Source organism: Gambusia affinis, linkage group LG15 (assembly GCF_019740435.1).
Source record: "Gambusia affinis linkage group LG15, SWU_Gaff_1.0, whole genome shotgun sequence".
Classification (NCBI taxonomy): domain Eukaryota; kingdom Metazoa; phylum Chordata; class Actinopteri; order Cyprinodontiformes; family Poeciliidae; genus Gambusia; species Gambusia affinis.
Genome location: NC_057882.1, coordinates 6,619,361 through 6,642,640, shown reverse-complemented (window position 1 = coordinate 6,642,640; position 23,280 = coordinate 6,619,361). Strand labels below are relative to the sequence as shown.

Sequence of the window (23,280 nt, the reverse complement as noted above, 5' to 3'; positions counted from 1 at the left end):
TTTAGGTTGTACAATCCCACTTGCTCTATATGTATCGGTTCAATGGGGAAATGGCGCCCCCTCTCTGTGTGGCTGGTTATATGTTGTTGGCTCCTGTACTCAGTGCCAGTCTGTGAAAGCTGCACGAGAGGTGAGTTGCATTCTTCAGCACACAGTAGAAAAGTGTTAGCAACATAATAAAACATTATTTTTACTAACTTAGACAAATAGTGTGTAATGACTATTTACTAGATGTGTGCCTGGCACCAATTTTTGTACTTTTAGTTTTGTTAATATTGTAAAACAAGTTTAGTGTCATCCATGTTTTAATGCTCTCAAGAAGACATGCTTGTAATCTACCAATCAGATTGGATTCATCAGGTTTTGTGGATATAGCCGAGTATCAACATTTATCTCCTGCTGTCGGATGATTCTTCCAGTTGGAAGCAAATATTTAGTAAAAAAAAGAATAATAAAGAATGCAAAGATCCCACAAGCCTGAACTGGAAGTGATCTGCGCCACTGAGCCGCCATCTTGGTAGGCAGTCACAGTACAAAGCATAGACGAATCATGGCCTCCAGACCAACAAAAATAAAATACAGTGGCACTTGACCAATGTGCAAAACAAATACATATCAACAAAATGGCTGCTGCTAGGATCGACTCGTACGAGACAGAGAATGGAAAACATGTCAGACGATGTGGACGAGCTGCCTGTGATCTAATACTGCGACATATTTCACTACTTGGTGAACATGTAGAGTGTTTACACCATGGAGGAGCTTCACCTGAAATCCATGGACGGATGCAATCAATGTTCAAAAGAATTTGTAAAGGATGTACAAACTCTTCATGTGAATAAAGAGGTTCTGGTGACTGGCAGAGTAAGAACATGAAGTAACAAAATCCACTGGTGTGTTATTCAGTCTGCTTTGCTCTGTGGGGTTTTGTTCATAGTTATCCTGGAATTTTATTTCATTCTGTAGGAGTTTAGATTATCATGTTGTTTAATTTAGATTGGATTTTTTTGTTGTTCATGTCTCATCTCTAGTCATCGTTATCCCGTCTTCTTCTTGTCCCGGTTCTGTTCTTGACTGTTTGCTCAATATTTTAAATTCTTCTGTTTTACTACTAGTTTAAGTCTTTGTGTTTTCCTGTCTGATCCTGCCATGCCTGTCTTTGCCTTGTTTCTCAGTCTTCACTCTTGTTTTATTTATATTTGAGTAGTTTGTCCCCTTTGGTCCTGTTCCAGTGTGAGTCTCAGAGGAAGATTATTTGTCAAATCCTGATCTCACAGTCGAAACACATGACTGCTATGTTAGTTTTCTTATACAGGAACGATTTCAATCTGCACTGACTGGTTCTGATCATGTTCTGCTAAGTCATCTGATGCAGTTGGACCCGATCCCGAGCCCTTAAGGAGGAAATGTTCTGGCCTGGTTCCTGGTCAGTCACCTGTGATGCACCATAAAGTGGGAGATTTTAATCATCACTTGTTTATACAGTCAAGAAAATCTGTTTAAGAGTATAAGCCACCACATAAATGATTAGTCTACCAAAGTATTATGTGTTTTTTAGACTGAAATACCACATTAAATCAAAAAGGAACCAAAACACAGACAGCGTTTCACCAGGAGGCCTAGAGTGGGAAGCCCCGCCCCCTCGCTCCTCAGACAGAGTTTGGGGAAGAAGATGGCGGTCGTTCCTTCATTCACTGAAGCTATTCATGTTTACAGGCTTTTCACTCAGAAGAAAGGAGAAGTGGAGACGTCAGTAAACATCATTTCTTACAATTGTTTCAACCCAGCTGAGACGCGTTACATTAGCGTTAACTGAAAAAGTGTTTTGTTGTTTTTTTACAGTGAGATTTGATCTTAATCTCGTTTGACTTCTTTGCATATTTCCACTGATTTAAGTTGAGGTTTTTTTTTATCTATGAAGTTTATTAGTAAAGATCATTTCAGCAACAAGACAGTTCAAAGTCCTCCACAAGGCAAAAACATAATACAGTAACCTGTTATGAAATAAGTGACCATTTTGTTATTAAATATACATAAAATACATGAATAAATGTTCCAGTTATGAATCAAAAGCAGTTATAAACAGGTAGGTTTTTATCCTCGATTTAAAAGAACTCAGTGTTTCGGTTGTTTTGCAGTTTTCTGGGAGTTAGTTTCTGATTAGTGTGGAATAGAAGCTACTTTGGTTCTGACTGCAGCGGCCAAGAGGGGCGATCACTTTTAAGAAATGAGCAGGGATGCAATTACATCACACTATCATGTTGTGCAACACCATGTAGGCAAACTAAAAATCTAAAACTACAAAAGTTAAAAGTATTTAGGTTACATGTAGAAGGTTGAACCAGTCTGTTTCCCAGGCTTTGGATTCTTCATCCATTTTGTATAAAACTCATGTGTTGTCTCTGCCTGGCAGAGCTTTCCATCCAGACTTACTTCATCATTGATTCTCCTACAAGCTCTCTGAGTTGTTCACGATTCATGAATAAACCTGATTGAGTGATTTTACCTGAACAGTGCTTGGAAATAGTTTTTTCCACTACAGTCCTGAAATAGAAAGGTCTTGTTGGAGCCATGAGTTAAGTTTGGATTTATGTTCTTTAATCTTGTTTTCAATAGTTGAGGTTGTTTCTTGGTTTTTGGTTATAACAGTTCCCAGGTATTTAATTTCAGATTTTATTGGAAAGCTAGATATTTCTTTTAGGGGAGCATCATGAATGGCTATAAGCTCACGTTTTTTTAAATTTAGCATTAGTCCTGAAGCCTCTGCAAAAAGTTTAATTTTATCAATTACAATTGGAACCTGCTTGTGATTTTTTTAAGAAAACGGTGGCGTCATCCGCTAACTGGCTAATGATAAATTCTGTACCGAACACGTCTAATTTCTCAATGTCTGCACAGTTTTTAAGATACAACTAAATTAAAGAGATCTGGGGAAAAGGGACCCTGGAGGAACTCCAACATTAATGTTCAATCTAGCTGTGGTGCCCTTAGGTAGTAAAACACAACTATTAATGTTTTGATATAGACCTCTAATTGAGTTAATAAGGTTTGCTCCAAAACCTAAATGAATTTGGAGATATACAAGTTGTTGTAGAAGTTAAAAATCTCTGTTGATGTTAAAAAGCCCCTTTGGCCCTTTGAATTTCATCTAGTTCAGGTTGTACAACAACTAAATATATATTGCAAGATGCTATCTCCATGTTTAGAATGAGTTGTTGTTGGGGTCAAGGTGCTGTACTGTGTCGAGATTGATGTCCATCTTCTCTTTCCAGTGTGGCATAATCTGCTTCATGAGATTCGTGACTTTCTGTCTTGTGTTTTCCTCCTTTGGCTCTTTTAAGCTGTTGAAGCGCAGATCGCATCTTCTTTTATAGCGCTCTGATTCTGCCGCTTAGTTTGTGGTTTTAAGTTGTGCGATCTCATTTTCCATCTTTTTGTTTTTATTCATAAACAAAGAGTGCTGAGATCATCCACAGTTTTTTTTTTTTACTTTTTAAATCTGAATTCCAGTTAAATTTGAAATCTGAAATGTATTGAATCCTATGAATACCTGACTGAAATATTAATGGAATTGCCCACCGATGTAAATCAATCCTAACATATGAATCCCCGTGTTGATGTTTTAGTTATCGTTTCATTATTAATTTATTTTTTATCAATATTACGTTAAATTTCCATTTCAAAATCTGCCTCTACTGTGCCCTCTAGAGTTTCACTGTTGTAATTGCCTTACTTGTTTGTGCTTACTTTGTTTAAATAAAGTTTAATAAAAATAAATAAATGAATAAATAAATTTAAAAAAAGATGGCGACCAAAGGAAATCCACTTCTACGTCTTATTGTGACTCCGTGTCAGTCTGAGAACTTCCTGTTTGACGCTTCGCCATGAGCCTCAAACGTTTTAGTGGGAAGAGAAGATTTAACCTGAAAGTGTTGCAGAGATCGTTCTGTCCCAGGAAAAATGTTTTATTCATCCATTCTGCTTTGTTTAGGCCGCCGGGTCTAAGAAGAAATGATTAGAAACCAACAGAACCTCTGCAGGTACCAGAAGGTTCTGCTGCAGGGATGAGACTCCATCAGTAAACGACCTCTGACCTCATCATGCTTTCTTCTTCTTTCCTTTAAAGATGATTTCCACATGTCAGCGTTTCATCATCATGTCTGACTTTTTACTCATCTGTATGTAAAATTCTGACCCTGAATGAGAAAAACTCCACAGTAAAATCAAACTTCTGTCCCAGATGTTTGAAAAACGTTTTTAAATCATCGCAGCTGCAGAAAAATGTTCAATATTTTATGTGATTTTGTCACTAAGATGATTCTGGATTCTAGTTCAATAAAATTATTGACAATTTAACCAATAAATGTTAAATAGATTAAATATCCATCCATGTGTTTCTGTTGGCAGTTTATTTTATCACCAAAATTATTTTTTATTAAAAATTTACAACCAAATGTTTGAATCGATTCTTAAAAGAAAATAAACTCATTTGGCATCTGATTTATTTCTACCTCAACTTTATTAAAAATATGATCAACGAAGCAGCAGAAAACACACACACACTGACACACACACACACACAGCAGTCCATCCGTGTAACCATGGCAACCACAGACACGGTCATTAAATGGCAACAAATGTTCAATAAAGAAGCTCGGTTCTTTAACACAGAGTTCTGGTGTTTTCTGGTCGGTTCCGACAGCGGCGTATCGGATCAGAACCGTCAGCGTATCGGATCAGAACCGTCAGCGAATCGGATTAGAACCATGAGGGGAAACGTTTAGAGCTTCTACAAGAAAACCTAAAAAAATAGAACCTCTGATCGGGTCAGGCGGCGCCGTTTCATAATTGATCCGTTCCATTCACACATCCGGATCCGACAGAACCAATAATCCGTTCAGGGTTTAAATTCCTGCTGGTTCTGATCCATTTGGGTCTCATCTGATGTGTCAATGTTGTGACTTTATTTTGAAATCCTGCAGGAAGAAACTTCCTGTGAGAGAAGGAAATCTAATCAATTCATCTCCAGATTTTTCCAGCCTCAGTTTGGAGTTTTCTGAACTTCTGAGCTCAGAAGATCAGAACCGGAGTTCTGATGGGGTCGGGTCCAGCCTGTCCGGGTCACTGGCTGACGACGAGCTGTCGCAGGTAAGACTGGGTCAGGCCGCGCAGCTCCTCCAGAGCGTAATCCTCCGGCATGGGCAGGCGGCTGATGTGCGGCGCCAGCTGGGCCAGCGGGAAGTTGAGCGGGTCGTCGGCGCCGTCGCCCTGCTGCAGGCTCAGCACGACCCGCAGGATGTTCGCCACGCGCTTCGCCATCTCTGCAGGGGGAAGAGGCGGAGCCAAGATCAGAGGGAACGACCCGGAAACGTCAGAGCAACGCGAGCTGCGATTGGCCGGCTCCCGGCCCTCACCTGATTGGGCGAGGTGATCCCTGGCGGTCCGGCAGGGCAGCAGCTCAATGCGGCCGCAGAGCGACGTCACGTCAGAGTAGAGCCGCTCCAGCTGGTAGCCGGCGCTGTCCGTCTGGGACAGCAGAACCGCGTTAAACACAAACAATCCCCTCTGTTACCCAGGCAACGGCGCCACAGGTTATTATAGTTCAGAGTTGAGCAGAATTACTAAAGACCAGCAACAATTATTGAAACAGCGTCACCAGATTAAAGCCACACAGAGCAGCCAGGAATCAGAAACTGAACCAGCCATTTTGAATTCAGCATAAAAACTTAAAGGTGACCAAGGAGACCAACTAATCAATGATCAATCAATCAATAACTAAATGAGTCGTTAGCAGCAGCTGTCGTCACATCCTGGATGTTTTCAGTACTTTTTACTTAAACATCATTTCTGCTGTTTGCAGCTTTTAGTTTGTTGTCTTTAAATGAACTTTATGAAGTTTACAAACTGATCCGCCTCGCTGCCACATCCAAGTGAAGTCGTTTCTGTTTACAGAACCGGTCCAGAACCAAACCGACCTGCTGGATGTCCTGCAGGGACTTGATGACCCGGATGTAGTCCAGGTAGACTCTGCCGGCCGTTTCCCAGTCCTGGATGCTGGCGCTGTGTTCTGGTACCGCCAGGCCCTCCAGGAACTCCAGCAGGTAGTCGTGGTTGTCGTTGACGATGCAGTCTGCAGGAGAAACGGGTCGAGAAACGGGTTGAGTCACGTGACGCGCCGTGAGCCGGTCAGGTCCAGCGTGCGGGTCGTACCTGAGGCCAGGTGTTGGATCAGCAGCCGGTGGCACTGGTTCCAGTGTCCGGCCCGGTACAGGTGCAGGGCCTGGCGGTGCCGGTCCCCGTCCCGCCGGGCCCGGACCGCCTTGGCCTCGTGGATCCAACTCTCTGGAACCAGCAGCCCGTCGGTCAGGAAGCGCTCCCTGCGGGCCGACTCCTCTGTCTCCAGCAGGGGGCAGTGCAGCGCCAGCAGCTCCCTGACGGCGCGCTCCCGCTGCCTGCAGAGGAGAAGAAACTTGATTTCTACAGCCACCACAGGAAACTGCATCAGACCTGCTGCATGTCGTTCACATCTGGACACTGACGAGGACGGAGCCTTGGGGAGATTTTACTCAACTTAGATTTAAAGTTCCCTTTAGACACTAAAGGTTCCAGCTGAGCATTGTGGCAGAAATACCAGCCCAGTTTCCTGAGCGGGATGGTAAGAGCGGGTCCGGACCCGGTTCTGGCTCTGACCTGTGGTCGGGGACGTGCAGCAGGATGAAGACGGCCAGGTGCCAGAGGCCGGCGCTCTCCAGCTGGGCAGCGTAGGCGGCGTGGACGAGGCCCTGGCGCGGCGCGGCCAGGTGGGTGTAGCGCAGCGCCTGCAGCACGCCCCACAGGTGCCAGCTGAGCCGGTAGTCCAGGCGCCGCCAGGTGACGGTGAGCGGGTCGAGCAGCGGCTGCAGGCCGTACAGTCTGCAGAGGGAAACGGGGCAACAGAACCGGACCAGTAAAGGAACAGTACTGTGGAGTTTCCAGGCTCACAGCGCCATTTTATAGCATGATTACAAACTATGATACCTTCAGTTCTTATAAAAATGTCAAATAATAATAATTTAAATATTTGCTATTTGAAAGTGTGTCGCTGTCTCTTTAAGAACCCCTTCTGTTTCTGAAGCTCCGCCTCTAGGAACTCATCCCAACATGACTCCTCTATTAATCCTCTAACATTTTTACCAGCGTTGCCCTGAGCAGCAGCTCCTATAATGAGCTCAGCAACTGTTTGCTAATTGCTGCTGGCTAGTCTGAAGGAGCAGAGTGGGGGGAGGAAGGCGGGGCTAAGTCCACCCGGTGTTTTGGACAGCTGAATGGTTGATAAAGGATTTCTCAAACATGATACCGGCCCTCCCTCCACATGTGGCGCCTCAGCAATTGCCCCAACAAGATCAATTAAAAACACACGCTATACATTTACCAATATAGATTTAGGGTTGCATATCCACGTATCGGGAAAATGCTCATCTAAATGATAGAAACAATATTTTCTACCTCAACATCACTCAGCTTCAACAGCAAGCAGCTTGATAAAAAAAGAATGTAACTAGATGCTAACAAGGCTAACGAGTCATACCTGGTAAAAAAACGCAGTAATGACAGTGTAACATGGCCCAATGCACACAAACCATCAGAGTAAAACCGAAGCTCTGCTGTTTCCAACAACACCAGATTCACCAGGCTGCATGCAAAACTCACTGAACAAGCAGCAAAAGATGAAAACAAAGCTAATTTCACTGCAGGTCAAACAGATCAGGTGATCTGAGGAACACAGATCGGGTTTTAAATGATCAACTTTAAACTGTTTGAATGGAAAAGGTGGAACCGGATTCATCTGGTTCTGCTGAGTGTTTGGTTCAGTGAAGTGAGTTGGAACCGGTTCTGGTGCCTCAGGTCTACCTGTCGCTGTAGAGCTTCAGCAGGTGGAAGCAGAGGTCGAGCAGCGGCCGTTCAGGCTCCTCCTCCTCTTCTAGGGGTGGCGCCCCCTCCAGGTATGGTGGCAGCGGTGTGCAGGCGTATCTGCCTGCCTCTGTGGAGCCCTGCAGGGGACAGCAGAACAATCAGGACAGTTCTGACCCGGCAGAGAGGCGGGTCTGACTGGGACTCACCTGGAAAGCGGCTTCATAGGCGGCCAGGGCGTCGGCCACGGAGGCTGTGGGCGGCAGCAGGTACCACAGGTGGACGGCCAGGCAGCGCTTCCAGTCCAGCTCTGAGCAGACGTTCACCGCTGACCCGGACGACTGCCACACCTGCAGAGACGGAACCGTTCAGAACCAGAACCGAGCGGCGGGTGGGACGGCTCCGAGCCGACGAAACCCACCGGCTTCCCGGCCAGCAGGGCGAAGATCCGCAGCCGCTCTTCACTCAGGTGGAGGTCAGTCTGCGTCCGGCTCCAGTCGGCCAGCTGCAGGTCCAACAGCTGGCGGCAGAACCGCGACCCGGAGGCCTGTGACAGCAACAGGGCCAGGCGGTGGTCGCCTAAACACACACATCACCATAGTTACACACACACATTGCCAAACACTGTTTATATCTACAGTTTAAATTCACTATCAGGTTCTGCCGGTCTCCATCAGAACCCGAGGTTCTGTCCGCTCCTCTCACCTTCCCTCTGGGCGAGTTGGCACGCCTCGCTGACGCGGCGGCCAGTCAGGAAGCTGAACAGCGCGTCCGCGTGGCGGCCCTTCCCCGCCAGCGCCACCTCCTCCTCCACCCTGCGGGCGGCGCCGCGGGCAAGCCAGTCAGAAAAGGCGCGCCGGCGCTGCAGCTGCTGCTGGTAGTCGTCGAGCAGGCCGGCGTCCGGGTCCAGCTGGCCCCACAGAGCCTCGCACAGCGTCCAGACCTCGGCCCAGTGGCCCAGGATGGCTGGGGGACGGACGGACAGGTCAGGGTCGGAGCGCGGAGACGAACCGTGTCTCAACCAGAACCAGAACCAGAACTCACGGTCAGTGTCGCCGCGCTCCTCGTTCAGCTCCCTGATCCACTCGGCGTAGTCGTGCAGCGCCGCCACGCCGGGCCGCGGCTCCACCAGCGGACAGGATGTTCCCTCAGGGACGCTGACGGTGCTGTGCTTCAGGCTGATCTCCAGGGGGCGCTGCAGCACCGCATGCCGCTCCTCCTCTTCCTCACTCGTCCCCTGAGGAGCTTCCAGTCCCACCAGCTGCTCCACCACCACCTTGTAGGGGCTCTCAGCGAGCCTGAGGACACACAGCTCAGGTTAACCTTTGACCTTAGAGAGAACCCTTTGAAATGTCCCCACTAAACTGAACCTTTCCTCAATCAGGCCCCTAAACGGCTGCTAATGGTTTAAAGAATGAAGTCTCTTCTGGCCTGTTGGAGGAACCTCAGGTTCTGACCTCAGGTTCTACGACGTTCCAGGTTATAAAGTGGATTTTAGAACTCTGGACTTCCTGTAAGCCGCCTAGCGGACTGGGCCTGTCCAGGAGTTTATCCTTACGGTTTGGTCCGGGCCGGTTTGTGCAGGAAACTGAAGTCCGTCTTGGTGCGCTGCTCCTGGAGCTCTGTCTGGTCGGCGGACTGCGCGCTGAGTCGGCTGCCGCAATGGGCCAGGGTCCAACCGGGACCCCAGCCCACTCTGAAGGAGCGGGTGGCGAACAGGCCACTGTCCATCAGCAGCGCCCCCTGCAGGATAACAAAAGAACAGGCTGTTACTGCTTCCTGCTGAAGCGTCGTGGCTCAGTCGGTGATCCAGAACTGACCTTCCCCTGAGTGACGGACTCCTTCAGAGGGACGGGGCCGCCCAGCCGCCGCACCCCTACCGTCCTGATGGCGGGCTCCGGGGCCCGGGCCGGCAGCAGGAACGGGGTGGAGACCGGACTCTTCCACCCTGGAGGCCGAAGCGGGTCAGCTGCCGCCAGGGAGCCACGGGACAGAGGAGAGTCCACACGCTGAGGGAAGATGCCGGAGGTGAAGCGGGCCTGAAGAAGACCCCCGACTGCAGAGAGAAGAAGGTCAGAAACCAACAGGAAGGTCTTCATCAGCGCGAGGAAGAGTTTCCTACCAGACGGGCGGCCTTGAGAGCCTGGCGGGACGAGCCGAGGAGACGAGACGTCAGCGGACGCCTTGGTCGCTCTGTGAAGCTGGAACATGTCGCCGTCCTCCTCGTCCTCAGTGAACAGAGACGCCTTCATGATCTGGAAACAGGAAGTAATCTGATGACTCAGACCCATTTAACACTCACAGGTTTTTGCAGAAATTTAAGTCAGCAGATCCCAGGATTTTTCACACTAATAACTGGGTTTTATTATCAGCCTGGTGGGCCTCCAGGCTTTACTAAAAACCCATCAGGCTACGTTTAGTTTACAGTGGAAACAGATTAAACCAGGTTTAAACAGATTAAACCAGGTTTATACAGATTAAAACAGGTTTATACAGATTAAACCAGGTTTATACAGATTAAACCAGGTTTAAACAGATTAAACCAGGTTTATACAGATTAAACCAGGTTTAAACAGATTAAACCAGGTTTATACAGATTAAACCAGGTTTAAACAGATTAAACCAAGTTTAAACAGATTAAACCAGGTTTAAACAGATTAAACCAAGTTTAAACAGATTAAACCAGGTTTATACAGATTAAACCAGGTTTAAACATGTTAAACCAGGTTTAAACAGATTAAACCAGGTTTAAACAGATTAAACCAGGTTTATAGTTGAAGTACCATCCCGTCTCTGCACTTGTCCGGCGGCCTCTGGCTGTTCTTTCCAAATTATGATGAGAAACTCTGGAGTTTGTTACAAATATTCAGGATAAACAGACAGAATCATTGGATTCAAGTGATGCCAACTCCCACCTGCAGGTGGCAGCATTTCTCCTATTCCACTGCTGCTTCCTCCTGACTTCATGTCCAGATTTAATCCACGAATGATTTGGTGAAGAACAAAAATAAAATATTTAAGGATGAATAAAGTTTGTGTATAGTCTGTCTGCCTATTATTTTTCTCATCTTTTTATTTCTATATGTACATTTGGATAATAAGGAAAAAATGTAGCAAACTTCCATGAAAATATTTCTCATGTATCCTCAGTAAATCAGTGACAATCATGTGGTTATTGTGCGTTTTCCCCGTGACAGAAACTGCAGTGCTAGCTTCGTTACTGAGATGGTTTTTATTTTCCGGGTTCCTGTGGTTCTCCTCCGGAGCGGCTCGGCGGTTCTACCTGCAGCGTGTGCGGGTTGATGCCCAGAGTGGACGGGATGTGGCTGCACGCCGCTGGCTCATGGTTCATCAGCCCTGTCGTCTCCATGTCGACCAGCGGCAGCTCGCCGTCCTCCTCCTCTCCTCCCAGCATGCTCTCTGTCGGGATGCCCTGCGTGATGTCGGCCATGTCGCTGTCCAGCTCCACCACGCCGCTTCCCAAATCCACAGCAGTGGACTGGAGACAGAGAGAGAGCATGAGGACAGACGGAGAAACTCTGGACAGACCAGGTGAGGTCAGAGGTCAAGCATCCATGAGAGGAACCGGATCAAACCTGCAACATTTCCTCACATTGACCCGATTAGAGGATTGGATTCACTTCAGAGTTAAAATAAAAAACCGAAGAGAGAAACTAAAAGGATCTTTAATGCTTTATTAAACAGAAATCAGAAATTACATTCATGTTAAAAAGTCGCATTAATTTCACTTTAAAAGCTTCACCTTCATCTGAGAACCAACAGAAAAATAACTCACACATCCGGTTCCGATTCTAACCAGAATCAGAACAGGAGCATCAGAAAAAGTAAAAAGCTTCTGGTTCTGATGAGATCCAGAACCGGATCGTTCAGCTGAGACCCGGAGCAACAGAACCACCAACATTTACACACCAAAATGATGAAACATCCATCAGTCAGACAGAAAATCCTGATTGACAATCAATCAATCAATCAATTCAGTAATAAATCAACAAATTTATGATTAATAAAATCATTTATCCTAACACGATTGGACTGCAGTAAACATTAAACCCGTCCCTGATTTCTGTGATTGGAATAAACCTGAAAACATCCAGATTTTTATTAAGATGTCAGATAAAAAAATGCAAAAAAATCTAAATTATTACATCTTAATTATTCTGACGCCACCTGGTGGAGTAAAGCTCCAATCAAAACAAATAATACTACTAATAATAATAATATTAATAGTATTAATAATAATCAATGATAATAAATGTGAATTTGATTCTTCCAGGTTAAATTATTTTATCACCAGATTAAAGGAGAAAATCTGATCAATGTGCGAGTGAGGAAGATGAGGAGTGTGGAGGGGCGCAGGCTGCTCTACCTGGGCCTGCGGCGCCACCTGCTGCTGGGATGGAGGAAGCAGCTGCTGCAGCCTGGAAGCAGGAAGTGACATCATTGTCTTCAGCTTCTTTGGGTCTGTTTTGGGCGGGACGTCGTCGTCTTCGTCTGAGTCCTGGAGGCCGTATTTGGAGAAATGGCTGACCTGGAGGAGAAAGGGGGCGGAGTCAAATTCCCTGATGACCTCCGGGTTCTACCGTAATGGACGGGACCAGACCCACCTCGAACACCCAGGAGCCGGTCTCGGGTCGGTACTCGAGGAAGCGCGCGCCTTGCTTCCTGGAGGCCTTCTCCAGCCGACCTTCGTAGTTCATGTCGGCGAGTCGCTCTGGGCTGCGGATCTGAGCGCAGGTCGTCTTATCGTTGGGCCAGACGCCATCCAGGGTCACCTCAGCCCGCCTGCAGACAGGAAGCAGGGTCAGGACGGGAAACACCACCACACAAACCGGACCGGACCGTCTGATGAACTGACGCTAGTCACTGTCAGACTGATGATTTGATTAGTTACTTCAAGTCCATTTATTGTTCAACTCCAGCTTAATTTCTGCTTTAAGTGATCCGATTGGACGCTGGGAGACCAGTGTGTTCAAGTTGTGCTAAAAGCAGTTAGCCGGTCAGAAAGCTATGCTAGCCTAAAAAAGCCTCAATGCTAAACATGTAGTAGCTAACGCTAATGTTAGCTTTTATAATCACATTTCTACAGATGCTCCATGAATGATCAGAGAATTTGTGAAGATAAAAAGATAGAAAAACATTTTGAACCTGAAGAACAGATTCAAAATTATAAATATCTTTGTTGTCTGTTTCTATGACTTGTGATGTAAAGCACCAAGAACTGCCTTGTTGCTGAAATGTGCCATAAAACAGGGTTTATACAGGAATCCTACACTTCAATTTACTACCTATTTTTACTATTGCTACAATATTTTTACTCCATCCACCCTTCCACTTATCCGGGGTCGGGTCATGTGGGTAGCAGCTTCAGAAGGGAGGCCCAGACTTCCCTCTCCCCAGCCACTTCCTCCAGCTCCTCCGGAGGAAGGAGCTGGAGTTCCCCTGCCAATCCAGGGGAACTGCCCCCGATTTCCATGCAATATTGAAGAGTTGTGTCAGCCAACACAACCCTACAACATCCAGAGCCTTAAGGAACTCCGGGTGAATCTCATCCACCCCCGGGGTCCTGCTACCAAGGAGCTTTTTGACCACCTCGGCGACCTTGACCCCAGAGATTGGAGAGCCCAACCTGGAGTCTCCAGGCTCAGCTTCCTCAATGGAAGGCATGTTGGTGGGATTGAGGAGGTCTTCTTAGTATTCTGCCCACCGGGCCACAACATCCCAAGTTGAGGTCAGCAGCACATCATCCCCACTATAAACAGTGTTGGTGCTGCACTGCTTTCCCCCCCTGAGACGCCGGATGGTGGACCAGAATCGCCTCGAAGCCGTACGGAAGTCTTTCTCCGTGGCCTCATGCATGTGCTACCTTTTACTGGCCTTAATTTGAGCTAATTTAGTTTACTACCCTCTACTACTGCGTGGAAACCCTGTAAAAATAAACAATTTGAATTTTTTCTTTAGTTCTGATTGTTGTTAAGTCAATAATTTAGCTGTAAAAAGGGTTTTGATTTGAAAATGCTGCTAATTTTGTCAGTAATGTGATTAATTAAAGATAGAAATTAAATATTTAATGCAGTCCCACCTCCAGTATTAAATAACTCATGAGGATTCAACAGAAACCTTCAGTCTGTTGGAGTTCAAAGGTTAGTGGATGAGCGGGATATTTTTTTCCTACATTTGTTTCTGGATTTATCTGGAAAAGCTTCAGAAATAAAGCGTCAGGTTTAGGCTCTGCCTCACCGGTTAAGCCCCTCCCCCTCCGGCGGCTTGTTCTTGTCGTCCGGGTAAACGATGACCTCTTTGCGCCTGAAGTGGACGATCTCGTCCAGGTTCAGGCCCGTCAAGTTGACCTCTCCGGGGAAGAAGACTGAGCCGTAACCTGCAAGTACCAATCAGCATCCAGATGAGAGTCAGTAGACCAATGGGATTCATTCAGGAACATTTCAGCTGGGAGGACTTGGGCGCTACCTTTCCTGCCGACGGTGAAGTTCTCTACGACACATTCTCCGTTCTCGTCCAGCATCTCGGCCAGGTCGTCCAGAGGGGGGATGGTGTAGTAACCCACCCGGTTCAGAACAATGCCTAGAAGCACAGCACATGCTTAGCCCCGCCCACCCAGCAGAGGGGCTGATGGGAAACGCAATCAAAGGGACGGGCTCTGACCTGCAGGATGAGGAGACGGTTTGGACTCCTGCTGCTCCTCCTCCTCCTCCTCCCTGTCCTCCTGCAGAGAGTCGTCACCAAGGGACGCAGAGACGTCATCGCTGCTCAGCTGGAGGAACGATAAAGGCAGATCTATTCACTAACTCTGTGCTTCCTGCTCTGAGCAACGTCATTCTGCTGCAGTTTGAGACATTTATGTTAAAAAAGGACAGTTTTAAGTCACTCTGCTGTTTTTCTGTATCCGCCGATATTAAAGGTATCAGAAGTGAAACGGTGGATCGGTTCATCTCTAATCTAAACAACCTGAAATGCTGAAAATAAACCAGACGATCCTCTCAGAGCTTCTCATGTTAATCAGGAGATGATCTTTGTGTCCGGCTCCATCAGATCTGCTCTAACATGGGGACCTCGGCTTGGCAACAGTGAACCAGCAGAACGGCGTGACCTGCTGACCTCCAGGCCGTTCCTGGGCAGCTTGTGCATGTTCAGGTCGCTGATGGTGTCCTGCAGGCTGGGCTGGGCGCGGCCCTGCGGGATGGGCTTGGCGATGGGGTTCACGTAGAACTGGGTGACCTCTGGGTCGTCGTCGGCCCGGCCGCTCATACCTGGAACCTCCCGGAGCTCGTCGTCCTCCGCTTGGCTGCAGGAAGAGCAGAACGTTAACAGAACCGATTCATTTTCAGCCGTGATGCAGCTGCAACCTGCTGAGATTCAACCGCGGTTCTGATCACTCAGGCTCAGGTTGAAGAAAAAAAACAAAAACAACAAACAACACACACAGAATGTCTCCCTACACTTCATGATTTATCGTTTTTCTCCCTCTACCAAAAACTGGATGCTTTGGTCTTTTTTTGAAGAATAATTTTGTTTCCAGATACTTCACAATTCATTTTATTTGTTGCATTATTTATTTATTCTGAATATTTAAAATATTTTCCAGCTCCAGTGCTAAATGTTCATTATAATTTTAGTTTATTCATCTTTGAGAAAGGCTGCTTTGAGTTAGTAACCCTCTTGCCTTGCAGCAAGAAGGTCCTGGGTTCGATTCCCGGCCGGGGTCTTTCTGCATGGAGTTTGCATGTTCTCCCTGTGCATGGTGGGTTCTCTCCGGGTTCTCCGGCTTCCTCCCACAGTCCAAAAACATGACTGTCAGGTTAATTGGTCTCTCTAAATTCTCCCTAGGTGTGAGTGTGTGTGTGTGAATGGTTGTATGTCTCTGTGTTGCCCTGCGACAGACTGGCGACCTGTCCAGGGTGAACCCGCCTCTCACCCAGAATGCAGCTGGAGATGAACCAGCAACCCTCCTGAACCCATTAGGGACGAGAGTGACCAGAAAATGGATGGATGATCTTTGAGAACGAGTTCTTTCATCATTATGTTACTGGAAAATGGTCTCAAAACAATGTTACTGTTGATCCCAGTAACTGCTGGAATGCAGCAGGAATGAGGAGTAAATATGGAGAAGCGTATTGGTTCATCTGCATAACCTTACAGGAGGTTATGCAGATGAACCAATCAAACTCCTCCATTTTGAACTGCAATGCAGCAGAAAGCCTCTATAAAATCCATTGATGCTGCAACAGCACAAAAGAAAAACTTCTAAGTTCAGGTCTGAAGTAAATCCTGATAAAATGGCTGGAAGATGGTGAAATGTTGAGTTTAAGATGTTCAGCAGTAAGTTACCTGTCCTGACTCAGTTTTATATCAATAAATTCACTTAATGATCATTTACAGGTCATCATTTCATCTACAGTGAAAACAGTGAAACTGCTTCAGTCAGTCTGGGTCGGTCCTGCTGTTGGACCGGAACCTGCGGGTCGGACCGGTACCTGTGTCCGTTCTGAGGGTATTCTGAAGGCGAGGCCAGGTCGTCGCTGTCTTTGTTCAGGCTGCTGCTGCTGTACTGGCTGCTGCTCAGGTTCTTCAGAACCAGCTTCTTGATGCTCTTCCTGCGCAGAAACAACAGAACCGCGTGAGACGGACGGGTCCTGCCGGCCGCGCTCCCGGTTACCATGGCGACCAGACTGCACCTGGGCACGAAGGCTCCGTTGGTGAGCGACGGCTCGTCGTCGTCCAGACCGTCAAAGAGCTGCGACTTGGAGGCGCCGGATGACGTGAGCGCTTTGGGCCGGACCTTGGTGGCGGGTCGCGGGGTCAGCTTGTAGTGGGTGGGCGTGGTCAGCGCCTTCTGGGCCGTTGGATTGGTCGGCTTCAGACGCTGGAACCAGAAATCAGATCAAATATAAGCAGGAAGTGGCCATGATGTCCACTTCCTGCTTCCTGATGTCGCCGCCACTCACCTCCTCCTTCTTCTTTGGGTCACTCATCGGGTTCCTGAAGAGCGGCGAGTCGCCGTACGGCGAGTAGGCCAGCACGTTGAGCTGCTGCTGCAGTATGGCCTGCTGGGCGGCGTTGGCATTCGGGTCGGTCAGCGCTGAAACAGGAAACGGATCTATAGAGTGTGTGGACGGCTGGGAAAATGGGTCGGATCCGGAACTGGCGGCTCACCGACGGGCTGCTGCGTGGCCCCGAAACCCAGGCTGCCGCCGCCGCTGTTGAAGCCACCGGTGCCGAAGCTTCCCAGGGTTCCCGGCGCCGTGCCCAGCTTGTTCTGGGTGTTTCCAAACAGAGTGTTCCCGGTTCCAACTGCGGGACAAACAGCACCGATCAGCTGTACTGACCCAATCAGAACATTGCAATATTCAATCAGCAAATATTTCATCTGTAGAGATTAAAGGTCCACAGCAGTTCTGCTCCTGGTCGGTACCAGTCGCAAAGTTGGGTCCTAGTCCTGTTCCCAGTCCACCAGTGGCCAGTTTGTTACTAAAGAGTCCTCCTCCAGCCGGGTTCGCTCCAAAACCTGGAGGGAGAGACGGGGAGTTAGAAGGAGGAAAGAACCGGAGCGGGTTGGCAGAACCCTGGACACTCACCGAAAGTGGAAGTGTTGGTTCCGGTCCCCAGAGTCAGAGGCGGCTTGTTCCCAAAGACTCCGGTGCTGGTGCCAAACAACGAAGCGCTGGTGGTGGTGGTGGTTCCGAACCCGGGGGGTTTGTTCCCGAACAGACTGGGCTGGAAGAGGACAGAAACAGAACCATCAACAGGAAGGAGACGGATCTGAGCGCATAGATCTACGTGAACAAAAAACAACATGGTGTCCACGGTTCGTCTGCACTACAGTTTATGACCATTGGGTTGTAGTTTCATTGTTTTTTTTATTCGCTTGCATCGACTATATTTATTGAGTAAATTTGTGAGGTTAAATAATTTTGTTTGTTTTAATCAGGATTAATTGAGTATTTTCCAGGAACAGCAGATGAAAAAACAACGTGTCTCATTCTGACACATTCACAGAAATAATTAATGTAAGTTGTTCCTACCAAATATCTTAAATCTCACTCACTATTTGTGTTCTGGCAGCGCTTGGCTCTGCGTTTGTGCTGCAGCTTGATAAAGTTCATGTAAATGAACCACAGCAGCAGCAATTAGATGTTTTCATCCACATTATTTGTTACAGCCGATCGGCTTCGATAAATAATCAATCACAACCAGCAAAGCACAGAATTACTAAACAAAATGGGTGAATTAAGGAAAATATGAAAAAATTTAATCCCTCAGGATATTTATAATATTCAGAGAAGCAGAGCAATATGCTGACTCATCATTGTCCACTTCAAGTTAGATTTATTTTGCTTTGAAATGTGACCAGTATTACATAGAAAGTTTTAAAATCCACTGATTAACAAAGTAAAATTTAACCAAAGTGTAAAAAATACCCTAATAATATTTTATTGTTTGTCTTTTTAGACAATATTGGGTGTTTAGTTTGGTCAGCAACATCAGAATCAGCTCATTCATCCGTTTGGATTAAAAGCAGTTTTTGGGTCGTACCTGTGTGCCACCGGTTCCAAAGCCAGGGTTCTGCTGCCCAAACAGCCCAGAACCGGTTCCAAAGCCAGTGGTGGTGCTGGTCTGAGTGGTTCCGAACAAGCCGGGCGGCTGAGAGGCCGCCGTGCTGCCGAACAAACCCTGGGGAGACGGCCACAGGTCAAAGGTCGAGTAGAGTAAGGCAGTGAAGGCGTGCTGGGTGCTGAGCTCTCACCATGGTGCTGGTGTTGGGCTGGCCCATGGTGTTGGTGTTGCCGAAGTTGAAGCTCTGGGTGGTGGTGGTGGCGCCGAACGGCTTAAAGAGGCTGTTGGCCGGCTGCTGGTTCTGCTGGCCGAACAGGTTGCTGGCGCTGGTTCCGAAGGTGCCAGTGGCTGTGAGGGGACAGAGGCAGCCGGCGTCTCTGGACTGAACCATTTCCTAAACAGAACCAGAAACCGACCGAGGACTCACCGGATCCAAAAGTTGATTTATTGGCCCCGAAGTTGAAGTTGGAGTTTGGGGCGGTGGCACCAAAGAGTCCGGTGGAGGCGCTGGAGGTGGGGGTGGCCCCGCCGAACAGGCCGCCGGCACCGGGCGCCAACGGGTTGGTGGGGCCCTTCCTGCCCGCCTGGTAGTCCTCCAGCCTCAGCTCCTGCACACGACGGAGACCAGGAGAAAACTCAGAAAATTATTACCACAGCATGGAGCAGCGATCCGACAGGATTCATCAGAACCACCAGCAGAACAAGATCCATTCTCCAGAGTGGCGCTGATCCAGAATCAGCAGCTCCAACTCAGAAACCGTCCTGGTCTGAATTCAACAAACCGACAAATCAGTTCCTCTGATTATCACCAGTCCACTTCCTGCTCCGCTTTCTCCCCAGAATCACTTCGATGTAAAACCAAAGCTCTGACTTACAAAACTGATTTCATGTAACAACTTTTTTTCCAGCGCAACAATCATCACACACACTCACACACACACCTCCAGAGACTTGTTCTCATACTCCTTCATGGCGGTGATGCACTGGTGTTTGGTGTTGATGCTCGTGGTCACGCCAGCTTTTACCATTGTGTCACTTCCTGTTGGAGGCTGCACAGATATCAGATGGAGGTTAAAACGGTTACCATGGCACCAAGCAGCCATTTTACCTTCTGTCCTGATCTAAAACACGAAAGTAATAAGAAACTGGAGCAGAGCCGCCATGATGCACTTCCTGCTGGCTCCGCCCTGCTATTGGCTCCGCCTCCTGAACACTCACGTTGAACTTCACTGTGGTTCCTGGCTGCTGATTGGCTGCGAAGCCGGAGCCTCCGAACAGTGGGCCGGAGGTGCCGAACGGGTTGGTGGTGGTGTTGGTGGAGCCGAACAGGCCGCCGCTGCTGGTACTGGTTCCAAAATCTGAGGGAAGAGTCTCCATCAGAACCCGTCAAAAACCCGCCCGCCGCCACGCCACAGGACACTCACTGCTAAAGGAAGTGGGCTTGTTGGTGCCGAACGCATTGCTCTGCTGGGAGAAGAGACCGCCGCTGGTTCCGGTCCCGGTGTTTCCAAACAGGCCGGTGGACGTCCCGGTGGCGCCGCCGAACCCAAACCCGGTGCTGGTGGAGGAAGTTGCCGGCTGGCTGAAGGTGCTGGACCCAAACAGACCGCCTGAGGGGGCGGGACCAAAAACACAGCTGGGTCAAACCAACCTGACCCAGAACTCTGCACCTCTGTCAGAGCCGAGACACAAACTCAACCTGATCTGAGGATTCACAACCGGATCAGGAATTCCTCAAGTTTTTATTTGCATTATAATCAATTTCTGATATTGTACAAAAAGGATTCAGTGGCTAAATAAAAAAGTCTGCAGAATGTGAAGATTTTGCATCTGATTAATCACTTAATCAACAGAGTCACGTGAATAATCATCACCAAAAGCTCTAATTTAATAAGATGAACTCAAATTACATATTTGAATTTAATTTCAGGTTTTTTGGAACCTATTTAACATTTTCCAGCAGCAACCAGACATCCGAGCTTCTCATTAAAACGCCGATATCTCCTGAACGGTCAAACACACTCAGGTTCTACTTCAGGTTCTGGTCGGACTCGGAAGCGAAGAGAAAGACGGAGGAACCAACCAGGTTTGTTCTGCGTGGAGCCAAACAATCCTCCGGTGTTTGTGGTCGCCCCGAACGCCGACGTCCCAAAACCTCCAGCTGCACCGAAACTCGTGTCTGTTTGGAGAGGAAGAGGGCAGAAGAGAACATCTCGATAAATCGGAACATCAGCATTCAGGTCTGAACGTAAAAACACCCTGACGTTTTTGTGCCACACAGGAAACAGCAGAGAGCTCCACTGTTCCTCTGGAAACCCAGAGCTGCAGAATGTTAAGCAGGATTTAGCGCCACCCTCTGGTAGAGGAAGAGTTGTATATGCTGTGAATGGACTCAGTAGAAAATAGCTGCTAATTGGTTGATAAATAACCAGCAGGAAAGGAAGAGGGGAGCTGATATTACCAATAATAACAAGATCTAGAGGAAACCAGCCAATCAGGTTCAGACCCTCCATGTGGGATCCAATCAGGACGATCTACTGTGAGCTGTTGTTGGTTTGATCTAATGAGGACAAGCTGACTTACTTTGCTGGCCGAAGGTAGAAGAGGAGCCGAAGCCCCCCGTCCCACCGCCAAACGGAGTCCCAAACGAATTGTTGAACATCCTGACCTTCTAGCAGGAACTCATAGATCTTCTGCAGAGACAAACATCAAAACGTAGCATTCATACTCAACTCTAACTTTTACTAACAAATACATCTTTACAGAAAACAAAGTTGAAATTAACAAGACTTAAAAATCTCTGAGTCTTCATTAAGTGTTTCTCTTCTGGACTTTATGATCACCGTTGATATGATCTGGTTCTTCTCCATCCAGTGGTTTTAATGAACTAAGCACACCTTCAGACTGCGCTTCAGTCAACATCATTATCAAGATGTTCTGAGCTGAAGTGAACCTAACAAGGCAAAGTTAATCGGAAAGTCCAGAAAAGGTATTTAAAATTATAAAAGAACCTCTAATGTAAGAAATAAAAATATGATAGACTTGCATCAGAAAAACCTGCAGGTCCTTCGGGGATGGAGGCTCATTAATGACGCCTGATAACATCCTCCAGCCCCTTTACTCCGGGCCGAATTTCCAGCTTTTGTTCGCTCCTTGAAACAGAAACTAACCTAGGTTGTTGACACGTTTTGACTAGATGTCAGATCACTCAACTAGTTGCAGCTGGGTGAGACCGGATCAGCTAAGTAGTTGTAGCTAATAAACACGCTTGGTATATCCGTCACCTCTCACTTCAGCTCAGAAATGACTATTTCAATAATCTCTTATCACTACAGAAAGATACTAACGGCGCCCTTACATATAACGCTACTGCTGCTTCATGGTTTTAAAGGTGCGACACATTTTAAAACTAAATGCGCTACGATACGTTAGCTAACCAGCTCAATGCTAACCGCGTTAGCAACACGGGAGAGAGTAAAATATAGAAAAACAACTAATGTTTGGCTAATAGTTACCTGAGCCGAAACCGCCGCGACAGTTCGGTCTGCCGGCCGAACCTCCACCGGCAGAGATTGTGATATGGAGTGAGGAAAGCTCTCCGTAAGAACTTTGACTCCCTAAACACCTGGTAGCGGCTAGCTCCGTCAACGAGGAGGGAAAACGGCTCAGCAGACGTTGCTACGCACTTTCATACGCGATGACGTCGACGGAGCAGTTTCATAATTACGAAAACAAGAACGCTAAGAACATAAATTTCACCGTAATATTATTTTCAAAACAATAGTTGGTTGCGAAACAAATATTTTATTCCTAATTACGTTTATTTTTCATGTTTTAAAGAAGATGCGATTCTTCAGTATTTTGATGACGGCCTCTGTATTCTGTTCGGTTCTACAAACAATTTATCAGGGGGCCATTTTATCCCCCTAAAATTTATCAGGGAGATAAATTTTAGCCCGCCCACATTTATCAGGGCGGTCTAGAGTTTTTTTCATGAGGGCAAAGAACATCAAAATGAAATAAATAGGTAATTAAAATTTGGTCTCTTTTTCACAACATTTGGCATGTTTTTAGAAAGTTTTGATAGGAAAATTTATGTAAAATTGTTGTAACTGTGTGGCAAAAAAATCCCAAAACTTGAGTATTTTAATAAAAATGCCATGTCCTTGCAATTATTTTATTGTATTTTCTTTATTTTGAAATGTCTGTCAAACATGATCTCATCACTGATTAACAGTCATTGTTGACTGTTAATCAGTGTCATTATGTGTGTCATTATGTAGTAGTATTGCAAAACGGAAATCAAACAGAATTTAAACAAACATTAAATTTTCCTTTGGGATCAATAAAGGACTTTTGAATTTGAATTTGAACTTCTTTTAGGCTGCAGCTATCAGTCAGATCTAGTAACCCTGAAGAGCAGTCAAATAACATACTGTAACAACATGTGACAGCTTAGACAAACATGTAAAAGCATTTTTTTTCTATGAAACTTACAAACTGCAGCTTTAAGGGTCTGGCGTAACATTATAATTTTAAATGTCATGTTTTCATCACTTGCGAGTGTACAATGATCATAATTAACAGAAATAAAGACTTTCAAGTTTTTATTAGCTTGAATAAAAGATAAATTATATAGATTAATCAAGCTGTAGTTAATCAATATAATATGTTTCACTTAGTAGAAAATCACAACCTGAAGAAATTTTTTTTTCTGTTTTTCTTGATTTTTTCCCAGTAATTTTCTAATTTATTCAATGGGTCAGTGTACGATAAATGCCGTCTGCCTGAAACAGTGCA

The 23,280-nt window shown here is 46.7% G+C and overlaps 1 protein-coding gene across 1 annotated transcript; it reads right to left on the bottom strand.

Moving 5' to 3' along the window:
• Positions 1-4,390: 4,390 nt before the first annotated feature.
• On the bottom strand, positions 4,391-22,153 carry nup98 (nucleoporin 98 and 96 precursor). The gene is made up of 35 exons (XM_044140801.1): positions 21,996-22,153; positions 21,064-21,173; positions 20,564-20,659; positions 19,905-20,090; positions 19,699-19,838; positions 19,422-19,529; positions 18,908-19,088; positions 18,671-18,828; positions 18,460-18,597; positions 17,502-17,640; positions 17,339-17,431; positions 17,080-17,217; positions 16,872-17,005; positions 16,602-16,789; positions 16,401-16,520; positions 15,025-15,211; positions 14,572-14,680; positions 14,377-14,490; positions 14,149-14,287; positions 12,516-12,693; positions 12,278-12,439; positions 11,174-11,389; positions 10,013-10,145; positions 9,711-9,946; positions 9,449-9,633; positions 8,935-9,188; positions 8,596-8,856; positions 8,312-8,469; positions 8,100-8,240; positions 7,891-8,030; positions 6,691-6,912; positions 6,211-6,452; positions 5,976-6,130; positions 5,415-5,526; positions 4,391-5,321 (listed from the first exon to the last, which is right to left on the bottom strand). Exons 2-35 carry the CDS (start codon positions 21,140-21,142, stop codon positions 5,122-5,124), a joined length of 5,442 nt encoding a protein of 1,813 aa, XP_043996736.1. The 5' UTR covers positions 21,143-21,173; positions 21,996-22,153; the 3' UTR covers positions 4,391-5,121.
• Between the last annotated feature and the right edge of the window lie 1,127 nt (positions 22,154-23,280).

Bases quoted from the DNA above. Each gene is read 5' to 3' on its own strand.
- nup98 (XM_044140801.1), bottom strand. From the start codon at position 21,142: ATGTTCAACAATTCGTTTGGGACTCCGTTTGGCGGTGGGACGGGGGGC. The intron at 8,470-8,595 runs GTGAGAGGAGCG...GTGTGTGTTTAG, and splicing joins CCAACTCGCCCAGAGGGAAG to GCGACCACCGCCTGGCCCTG. The intron at 8,241-8,311 runs GTGGGTTTCGTC...CCGTCTCTGCAG, and splicing joins CCCTGCTGGCCGGGAAGCCG to GTGTGGCAGTCGTCCGGGTC.